The sequence below is a fragment of the Pleuronectes platessa genome, chromosome 22 (genome assembly GCF_947347685.1).
Source record: "Pleuronectes platessa chromosome 22, fPlePla1.1, whole genome shotgun sequence".
NCBI classification, from domain to species: Eukaryota; Metazoa; Chordata; class Actinopteri; order Pleuronectiformes; family Pleuronectidae; genus Pleuronectes; species Pleuronectes platessa.
In genome coordinates, this window is record NC_070647.1 from 8096249 (window position 1) to 8107446 (window position 11198).

General features: G+C 42.3%; 1 protein-coding gene across 1 annotated transcript; it reads right to left on the reverse strand.

Moving 5' to 3' along the window:
• Nucleotides 1-2118: 2118 nt before the first annotated feature.
• Nucleotides 2119-10668, reverse strand: LOC128428693 (solute carrier organic anion transporter family member 1C1). The gene is made up of 15 exons (XM_053414923.1): nucleotides 10310-10668; nucleotides 9185-9379; nucleotides 8010-8151; nucleotides 7757-7889; nucleotides 7547-7665; nucleotides 6567-6713; nucleotides 6320-6418; nucleotides 5284-5526; nucleotides 5017-5181; nucleotides 4532-4727; nucleotides 4327-4492; nucleotides 3280-3464; nucleotides 3090-3154; nucleotides 2815-2932; nucleotides 2119-2683 (listed from the first exon to the last, which is right to left on the reverse strand). The coding sequence occupies exons 2-15, from the start codon at nucleotides 9284-9286 to the stop codon at nucleotides 2215-2217; spliced, it is 2349 nt and encodes a 782-aa protein (XP_053270898.1). The 5' UTR covers nucleotides 9287-9379; nucleotides 10310-10668; the 3' UTR covers nucleotides 2119-2214.
• Nucleotides 10669-11198: the final 530 nt, after the last annotated feature.

An 11198-nucleotide genomic window follows, 5' to 3' on the forward strand; every position in this document is an offset into this window, starting at 1 on the left:
AAATGTAATTACAGAAGAACGCATGAGAAAAACACCACACATAATTCAAATTGATGACTATGACTGTAGCTTTCATAACATAACAATCCATGCTTCTTAATGTCGTGATGATTTGTGTCCATCGAGATCATCCCACTGGCGCCCTGGGGGAAATGCCACCACAGGCTGCTGGTAAGTGCAGGTGGTTTTCACCACAGCTTTGAGCTAACAGATGCAGTGCAGTCCTAATGGATGTGTAACACCCCCAAAACCACCAAGGTCCAACCAACACCTCCCTGTGTTTCCTGGAAGCTCCTCAAGGACGTCTGCAGCAATTTAAAGAATCACACAACTAATACTTTTACATATACAGAGTCAAGGATACACTTAATAATCCAACCTTTGTTAAGACCCCTATGGCTAAGACTCATATTTTTCATTTCAAACCAGATTTTGACTGATGGACATTTAACAAACAATCCTTAATATGTAATTGCAGTAATGCAGTAATTGCCAGGGCAAAATATATTATAAACCCATTAAATATTTAACCTCATTGGATGCGAAGAAGAGGAGGTTCTTTAGAAATGCTAATATGCAGAAATTTGGAATAACAAGTCGGACAAGGTGGAAAGAATAAGGAAAAGAGAAATAATACAGTGGGCGATGTGAACAACTAGGCCGTCGTAGGCACGTAAAGGACTCAAAAGTCTATTTCTGTAAGTTATAGTCAAGGGAAAATCAATCCTGTGTCACATGCCTTGATTTATTTTACTAACAGATTTTGCATCACTCTTTAATTTGCTGCCTCATGTCAGAGAGAGAAAACCATTTTTACCACAGAGCACAAAGTATAAGTCTGGTCTGAATGAGCCTTCACGAGGAACAGCTCGTGCCCTATTAGTTTCATGCTCCTCCATTTACAATGGCAGCATTGCCTCTGTTTACATTGTCACATTCGGTGATGCTGAATTTCTGTTCCTCGAGCTTTGGACATAAGAGGGATCAAATGTTAGCAGTGATTTGATTAACAGACATGTGGTCAGTGTCTGTGAAGGGGATTGGTGCTTTGACCCGTAAATGATGGCATCAACACCTGGAGGGTTAAAGTGTTTGCACTTGACCAGAAATGTGTCCAAAGGGTCCAAAGCACAGTAACACACATCTGGGCTGAAAAAGTCTGTTCAGTACAGAAAGGCAATAGATTCCAGTCGTTAATGAAATGCATGGAAATGATAAACTCTTTGGTCAGAGATGCTGGTGGTATGTTTCATTGTTTCATTATTTCAAGTTGTGCCATTAACCCTCCAGAATAACATTTGTGAGACGGTATTTTGAAAGCTTGTACATGTTATGTGTATTCAGTAACAGAACTGGTTGGAAGAAAGCGATCCTCTATTCTATGTATATAAACATCATTTTAAATGCCACCTGCAACAAGTGAAAGACATTAGACAAACAACCTTTTGCCATCTCTATCAATATGTTTGCATCATTTATCTTATATTATTAGATTTATTTGTATCCTGTCGCTCTATTCCATCTTTTAACAATTTATTTAGGTCTAATCGGCCACAACTGAACTCTTTTGGTTCACTCGTACAGCTCTCATTACTGTCTTTTTTACTTTCAACAACAAATGAATATCGAAAATAAAAGCAGAAACTTGCTGATGAACATCATGGAGCCACCAGCAGTAGTTGGGGATTAAACCAGACCTGATGATTGTGTAGTATTTACATCTTGTTGTGCTGCCCTCACGTGGCAAAACACTTACTGCAGGTTTAAAACAATTACACAGATTTAGAAAATTTGCACTTTGAGTACATGACACCTGATATGAAGGAACTTGACAAAAATTATACATTCAATCTTATTTTGGTGTAATTTTACGATGGAGAGCTGAGGGGGAGTCTGACACTGCACGCCCTCCTACCACTGCGACCTGCACCTATTGGGCGCTAGTAGCTTTCAATCACACGGTATCCAGGCCCCGATGCTGATGTCCTATATTGTTTACTCTAAATGGAACCATCATTTACAAAATGAACATCACGCTGTGTCGAAGAAGACTTGAAAGTAGAGAATGCGATCAGAAAGTCCATATGAAAATGTTTAATGGAGTCGAGAGAATGCATGACTTCCACGCTGGATTTACTCTCTGTACCTTGAGTCTACCTCCATTTTCATATGCAGTTGATGGTGAAGACCTTATCCTTGTGGTCCAACAGCTTCTTATCCATGTTGTGTCTCGTCCTTGTCCTCTGTGCTCTCTTTATCAACTTGTATATTTGACTCCGTGGAGACCTCGTCTTTCTGCTCGCTCTCCTCCTCCTCGGACTGAGGCCCTAACATTGCTCCATTAGCAGGAGAAGGAGAGGGTTCAACTGTGGCCTCTGTCAGGCAGAGGGACTCTTGCTGTCCGCCATCTTTGGCGAGCCGCTCTGTTCTTTGAACGTCCCCTCCCTCTTCCAGCTCTGACGCCATCCTCACCAAAACTCTTGGGATGTGACTTTTGGGAGCGGTGAGCTGGTCCTCAGTGGCGCTCAGTGTGGTCTTAAGTTCGATTTCCTTCCCTTTCGATCGCTGTCTCTCTGTTTCCTGCTCTGGCTTTCGAAACTGTCTTCTGAGGAGGAAGATGACGGCTATGATGAATATGTATGAGGAGCCACTTAGACAAGTGATCAGACCCAGGAAGATGACTCTGAAAATACAGACAAAAGATGCACAGAGGGCGACAGAGAAATAAATATGTGTTGGTGTGTAAGGTGGTGCTGATGGATAAGTAGATGTAATAATTATGTTCTATTTCCACATTTGCATCCTGTGACATACCTGTACATGTTAGAGTCATAAATGCGGCAGGCTCCTCTGCCCCCGCACTTCTTGATCGACCACTTCAGGCACGTAGAATCAATCAGGGCCCCAAAATACATCGGTGCAGGAATTCCACCTAAAAGGTATCAGCCAGATGTGAACTGTTACTATTAATACCAAAGAAATCAGATTCAGATCAGTATGTAACAGGTCAAACTAAAACAAATCAAAATCAAATGGATAGAACTACTACTAAAACTACTTTTCATGAAACTGACAGTAATAAGGCTCACCAAGAGTCCTGGTTGCCAAGGTTTGAATACCAAGAGCAAGTGATTTGAGCTCTGGTGTGATGCATCTGTAATTAAAAAACAGCAACAGGTCACTCATATCAATCATCCTTCAAGAAGCTGCCCATCAAAAGAATTGTATATGCAGATCTAAAATGGTTAGGAATAATATTTCCGTCCATGGTGCACAGACCGTATGATGACCATGTAGCCGGGTGTTGCTCCCAGAGAGTTGATGAAGGAGCTGAGCACAGACACGGCCATGTAGGAGATGAAGCTGCGGCTGCAGTCCTTGGCATGGGGACACCGACCCAGCTTCACCGACGTACTGCTGCCTGCTGGGAAGGAGGCGGACACACAACTGCAGTTCTGAAAAATCTGGGATAAAAAAACAGAGATAAGTAAAGTAACATCCAGTTATACTGTCATTTCAAACAGTTTAAGGGATTTCTCACATTTTCCATAAAGAAATTCCAGGAACGACTAATTAGATCTCTAGATTGGCTATTTACACACTCACACAGTAACACGGTATCGATTTGCCCAGATATTAGATGTATATATCTTGACTGTAATGTAAAGCAAGTAGATTCTCATTGTACAGTATTTGGATAAATGGGTCACAGGATAAAAAATTATAAAATGGAGGAACAATAACAAACAACAAATGTGATTAGGACTGTTTATTTGCTGTATGAAGAAGAGAGAGATGCAGCTGGAGCTGTAATAGTTGACCTTTGACCTTAGTTTATTTTGGTACAATGTGTGTTGCTGAACCCATTAGCTGCTGCTGTCAAATTATATGTTTCAGAGAATAATAGGAAAATAGCTTCCCCTTCATAGGTTTACATATGCATATAGTAATATATTGATTAACATCATGTGTGCCCTTAAACAAATAAAAATGAATGCAATGATTCGACTTTTATGTTAGAAAGTAAATTGGAGTTTGTCCAGAGAAAACATCCTGAATTTTTTCTTCGATAGAAGCACATTTAAATTCACTAGATCCAGACTTTCATTCAGATCTGCACCAGAAATCAAGGAAAATGTCGTAAAAAAGCATACTATTTCAAAATGTTAGGTGAGATAGGATGTGATAAATAAAAAGATGCCTGAAACTTGGAAGGTTTTCAATAGTGAAACCTCAGTAGCCAAGTAACTCATCAAACCCAAATATCTCCAGCTACTTGTCTGATAAAGGTGAAGAGTGTACATTTGTGTGTTCTTGGGGCCCTACTGTGTTTTTGCCGTATCCACTGGAGCCAAGGCAGCCAGCCAAACACGGAGAGATGTAGGTGATGCCGCTGTCTGAGCACACAGGATCCCACTCTTCTCCCGAACACGAGCAGTCTCTGTTACAATCTGAGAAGAGCATCTCTCTGTCGTGTGAGACACTCTGCGTCCTGAAGTTGTCTTTATCATTCCACAAGTTCATGTCTGACCCGTTGTATGAAATGGTGAGCCCAGCCACGGGAATGTTGTCACACTTGGTGCCGAACTGTAGCAGCAGGAGGAGGTAGGCCATGAAGGAGGTGGCGAAGGAGAGCTGAGCCCCCGCCACCACGCTCAGTTTGTAGCGTTTCATCAGCAGTCCTCCCAGGAAGATCCCCACGGCCACTACGGGCAGGTTCAACACACCTGGAAGAGAAAGTCCAAAGGGTCTGGACACTGGGGTGATGCCTAGTTATAGACTTTCTTCCAGAATATGTGCACATTTATTAATGTTTTCTGATGTATTTGACCACTTGTTTTTTGGGGTTTTGTCTTCTGTCTGTGTGTTTATAATCTTCTACTGTTTTGGATGGATGCCTTCTCTTTTTGTTGCTGCAAAACAAATCTATCTACGGGTACAAATAAAGTAAGCTTAACCTTAACCTAAACCTTAACATCATCTCTAACTGTGAGTTTGAAGTCGCTTTTATTTTACCTATGAGGAAGTTGGCTCTGGATGCAGACTGTCCAAACTGTTGCTCCATGTATTTGGCTTTGAAGGTGAAGAGGCCGATGAAGGAGTTGAACTTCAGGACGCTGCCACAAAGCAGCAAGAAGTAAGCAGGAGTTCCCAACAGGCGCTTCAGCGACGGAACAAACCCTGCGACAGGACATCATCCAGCAAAGTAAAACACCTAATCTGTATCCAGCTGGAAATTAAATGTCACCAGTGCCACAAAGAGGAAGATTTTTTCCACTGTACCTTTGGCGATTTCGGTCAACTTGAGGTTGTGGTGGTTGTTGTTGTTGTTGTTGTTGAGCGCGACATCTGTCCCAGCCGGGGTTGAGCTGGCCGGCTGGCCCTCATCTCCCTCCTGCTCGGGCAGAGAACGGGGCAGGAACCAGAAGGGGACGCTGGAGACGAGCAGGAGAGCGGAGGACAGCATGAAGCCCATCCACCAGGCGCCGACCCAGCGGGCGTCTTGAGGAGTGATGGTCACACTGTCTGTGAAAAGAGAAGAGATTTCAAGTGAGTGATCAGCGGGAACAAGCGTAAAATGTGTGTGCTTCAATTTAGATCTGCTACTTCCTTTGTTTGAAGTCAACATATTAGACACCAGAGTTTACCTGGAAGACAGTTCCTCACAGGGACAGTTAAAGACGTCCTCAACTGTTAATGTCAAACCTTTGGACCATGAGCAGCAGGGCTGGTCCAAATGAAGCAGAACCAAAGCTCAAGCCTTGGTCACAAGCTCCAAAAAATTAAAATTAAAATTTAACTAATGGAGCCTGTCCACTCTGATTGGATCATTGAACCAAATCCCCTCTCGTTGTTTATAATCTTTAAACATTTAAAAAACAAGTGATATGTATGGTCATGTAACACATTGCATTATAAAACTCTGGTGGTGAGGTGAGATATTTGAGGATATTTGTGATGGAGTAAAAGTAAAAGGTCCCAACATTTTTTATACTTGAGTAAAGTACAAATACATGAACAATGTTATCAAGTGCAGTGTGAGGTAAATGTACTTATTGTTTTTTTTATGTTAGGATACTAGATCAGACTAACAGGCTTTAGAAGAGAGCATTGATGGATATGCATGAAATCAAGATGCAATAAGCCCCCCACTGTTACGCTGTATATAGAGATTGAACGATTGATTAGATATTTGATGCTATAAAAACAAGGTGAAACTTTATGATTGACAGCTGAGACCGACTCGCAATTGGTCAACGCGATAGGGCAACATGGACGTGATGTCATGACTTCAGATCTGGCAATGCATTAAACCTACCCATATCAACATATCCAATGTCAACATACAGTCTGGCACAGTAGGAGCCCAGGAGGAAACCGAACATGGGGCCCAGGAGAGTAATGGTCTGGAGACATGCTGCGAAAACATTCACAAGATTAACATTTTGAATGAAGTTGAAGTGAGGATAAGAGTCAAATGCATCTTCATTCAATTTAATTCCATCACTACAACTAGTGTTTTTTCAAATGCCACTAGAGACCCAGAAGCAGCAATAATGTCTCACCGATGTAGAATGGAGAGTTTTCAGCTTTAGCAAAGTCATCGATGTAGGAGATGCCCAGAGGTGTGACCGGGGTTTCTCCAATGCCCCGCAGAGCGTTCCCCAGGAACACGTAGATCCACATGTGAGAGCCCGACTCCCTCACACACGCTGCAAAGTCACACACCACACATCAACTAGTGTGTGACACTAGTCTTCTCAAAGAAAACTCTGCTGCTTGTTTGTCTAAAAGTTCAATAAAAATAGATACATCAAACTTATAAAACCACTCTCTTGATTGTCCATGTATTTCATTCAGAAAGAGAAAATAATGTCTGCTACCTCACCTGAATCTGGATCATATTAATAGGATTGGTTTTAGCTTTGCATACCACTGCATTGTTCTCCATGAATACATCTCTGAACAGCCTAGATCAATACGTTGCATTCTCTGGTTGCATGACATGTCTTTTTTTTGTTAGAATAAGATCTAATTATGACTTTAGAAAGGGTACAGTTACATTTCAGCTGCAAGCTCATCTCAGGGAACCAGAATTAATAAGATCAAAAAGTGGCACCTCAACAGAGTGAAAAACACATGAAGCGATGACCAAACTGGCTCTGTTACCATGAATATCACAGACGTCTGCACACACATTCTCAGCTCTTGGTCTGTTTGCTCCGCCGTCTGCATACAGAGTGATCATTGGCTCTGTTGAAAACTGTGTCTGACTTTTCTTATTACGAGGGCCACCATTTTCAAAAAGCAGCTCACCAACAAGGGGAGCTTTGGATTTGATATTTTCTGAAGCTGCTGCACGGGAGGCAAGTGGCTTTAAAGGTCAGACCGGGATCAGTGCATTCCAGGGCTGCTTGAGAGGAAACCGGTTACTTATGAAGGGTTTTAACCTGGTTTTATGTTAAAGTGGACTTTTTGTTCACGCCACCTCTTTGTGTTTATGTGTTTAACTAATATAAGGTCACCATAGTTATTAGAGTCTCACCTTTTCTGTCCGCTAAAGAAGGTTCTACTAGAATTTCAGGTTCTTCCAGTGGACCCACACAGGCAGCGATGTTTATGCTGTCATTCTGGAAAAGCTTTATGACCGTGTCATACTTGTAGCTGTGAAAAAAGGGGGTGCCGCACTCAAACATTATACATGTTTTTTTACAAAAGTTTTTAAAACCGAGTGTTGTTCTTTTTTTACATCTACCTGCCCATGAAGAAGTGGGTGAGGCCGGTGAGGAAGGCCCCCACCGCCATGAGCATACAGCCCATGGCAATGAGTCTAGGCCGATGCAGCTTGGCACCAAAATGGCTGACCACAGCGAGGAACAGCAGGTTGCCTGCGTCCAGAGGAAGGGAAACCCAAGAGAGCAAGGGGAAGAAGAGAATCAGCTATAAAATGTCAAGAACAGAAGTGAGGCCTGATGGGCGAGGATTAGGGTTAGAGTGATAGACGGTACCCATCTCGAAACTGCCATCGATGAGTCCGATGTGCGTGCTGGAGAGGTCGAAGCGTCTCTCGATCTGAGTGATGGAGCTCTTCATGTAGGTCCCTGTCAGGGCCTTGGAGAAATAGGCGAAGGACAGCGCCACAATAAATAACTAGGAGACAAAAAGGAAGAAGGAGAATTAAGAGATTTTTTTTTTTAAATGCAACACACAGTGGCATGGATCTAATTCTGAGCTCTGACTGTGGGTAAGGATGTGATTACAAACCACCACAGGATAGTCATCTAAACTTTGAAACTGTTCCTCCTCCTCCACCCGCTGTGTGGGGGTGCACCCTGGAGGTTCTTTAATACGAAATTCATTCCCATCAGGGTTTACTTCAGTGCTCCTGCATGGTTTTCTATGGACTGTATTTAATATATAATGTCTAATGGCTTTGATTCTCAGCTATATACTCATGCTTGTACATACTGCATATGAATAGGAGAGCTCAAATAAATATTGCTCGGGTGTATTTGTTGTGGAGTTTCACTTTACACCCCGACATCTCCACACTGAAATAAACCTATGTAGAGAGAGAAAGTATAAATGTGTTTTGGATGAAATGCTCCATTAACTTGTGGCTGATGATGACTGCTGTGCGGTGTTGCAATCAGTCTGAGTCCGAGCTCACTGTCTGATACCGAAGTGTTTCCCACACCGTGATGTGCCGACCTGGAGTGGGATTTATAGATGGGCAACATTTTCCAAAACAACTTCAGAATGGCTCTTGGCTTGATTCCATCTACTTTCGGGGGGAACAAAACAGATGTGCCGCAAAACAGATGTGCGTCTCACATTTTTAACAACTTTCTCTTCATCATCTATACAAGGGTCAAAGGGGGGACACGTGAAAGGTTGTCAGTCTGTAGCACGGGGCTGACACATACAAGAAGTAAAACCAACAGGGTATTGAGGATCATCGATTTACTTCACTTGCATGTAAACTTTCGATCAAATCTGTTCAGTAGTTTTGCATAATCATGCTCACAGACACACAACAATGAAAACATAACAACTCTACTGCTGCACCTTCTCTTTAGCATCCGTGATGTGCATATCAGTAGAACAAACTTCAGCCAATAAAGAAATGTGAGTGTACATAACCAGGACGGAGAGAAGTGTTGATTAGTCGCAGCTTCAGCACCTTGAGAGTGGAGATTCTGGGCCGTTTGCTGGTCGTCTTGTTTGGGACACAGAGAGCCTGCTGGGAGGTCATCTTGTCTATGTCCTCTGCAGCTTCTTCCATCTTACTGTATGGTAGCACTGCACTGTACTGTACTGTAATGTACTTTATTGTACTGTACTGCCGGTGTATGTGCAGGTATTAGCTCTCAGGCCACTGCAAGACAAGCGTGTATAGACAAAGATAGACAGCATTAATAGATTATGTTACCTCATACTTCATGAGTCAGTATGAGCAATGAGTAACAGCAATGATTAATTTTTTTCTTTTTTTCTTTTCCCAGGCTCCTGCTCAAAGTTGAAAAGACGATATTCAACTTTGCAGCCACAGGGTCTACATGAATAATCTTGGTATAATAAGGTAACATGAGTTTTCTGCAGTAACATTATCAATGCATTTTGCTGTAGTATTTTCACAATGTATTGTTGTCACTTTTACATAATTTTTTTTTTTAATACTTAGTCCACCATTGACAATAAAGGAGGTGTTTATAAGAAAGTAGGTCAGGCTTATGTACAGATGTATTTTTATTGGCGTTAGCCCTCAGAATGAAGACTGACACTTTTGATTCTATATCACAACCTGCAGGTATAATGTGTTTTATTAACACTTTTCATGTGAATAGTGACCTGACCCCTGTCAAATCACTTCTAACATTCCATTATGTTACAATAACAACTAATATTGAACTTGAAACTATCCCAAACACTTTAACATAAAAACCTAATAACCCAAGGCGAACATTAACCAATTACTAAAATAACACCTAAAACATCTTTATTTAACTTAACATCCCATGAGCCTTTGCGCTCATACTGTCAAGCAAATTAATAATTGTAAATTTAGTAAATTGTTCGCTCTCTGCATGATGATTAACCCTCGTTACGTATCACAGATTAAAACTTCAGACAAAATGTCACATGAGAAAAACAAGAATATGCGTCAAAATGACACAAATGCATCGACTGTTTCTCAGTTTTCACTGAAACATTTCATCAGGTGCCAACGTCCGGTACAAGGCAGAGTCTGTCACTTTGTAAAATCACACCTGAGGGGAAACAGAGGGCCGACAGTATGAGACAGTACCTGTGTAAACTCCACCAGTGTCCTCTCTCCACCGTGCTCTCAGCTCAGCAAACGTCAGGAGCTGCTTGTCGAGTCCACGTCACAGAGAAAACCTGATTCCAGTGATTTCATTTGTCCTGAGAGAAGCTTTCAGCTCGTACAATACCAACAACAATCCCCTTCAGGTCTGTCCAGGTCACAGCTCCCACTCAGAGTCAGAGGCAAACATCCTGCCACCACAAGAAATAGAAAAGTCACGACTGCAAATCCCCCGCTGAGGAAGTTTTTTTTAAGCACCTGCTGCATCTCCAGGCTGGGGGAGCTGAAGTCTCCCCTCTCCCTCTATTTCTCCTGTCTGGGTTTAGAGCTGTTCCTCGGCTCCAGTGGGACAAAAGGCCTCACACATTTCTATTCCACGCACATGCCAGCCAGGAGGGGGACAGCAACAAGAGAACAGCAGGGAGGGTAGAAGTGAAGAATGATTAATAATTCCTAACAAAGGCCTGTGGTATTTATTTTTCTCTCTCACAAGGTAAAATGTAACTTTTCTTGTTGCTTTTACATAGGATTTAAAGACGGGTTTTCTATTGATAAGTCGAGTGTCATGAATGTCCTAGAGAGGTGGTCTCGTGCACCACCTGATTCTGGACTTGATCTGTTGGTCCAGTAACCCGTGGGGAGCGTTCAGGCAGCCAAGCAACAGGTCATGCAATCAAGCTTTGGCCCCTCGCAAATTCCAAGGATTAAGATTTAGCGTCGTCACATTCCTGTACAGAAACAGCAAAGGACGTATTTACCACTTTCCCTCTGTGAGGAACTCAGTGCATGTCTGTTGTGACTGGATGTCGTTTCAGGGACATCTAGAGACAGGTTTGTATCGCAGCAGTTCACCATCCCTTTTTAATGACCT

Bases quoted from the DNA above. Each gene is read 5' to 3' on its own strand.
- LOC128428693 (XM_053414923.1), bottom strand. From the start codon at position 9,286: ATGGAAGAAGCTGCAGAGGACATAGACAAGATGACCTCCCAGCAGGCT. The intron at 4,728-5,016 runs GTAAAATAAAAG...TTTCTCTTCCAG, and splicing joins CAGAGCCAACTTCCTCATAG to GTGTGTTGAACCTGCCCGTA. The intron at 4,493-4,531 runs GTCAGACATGAA...AGACAACTTCAG, and splicing joins CTCACCATTTCATACAACGG to GACGCAGAGTGTCTCACACG.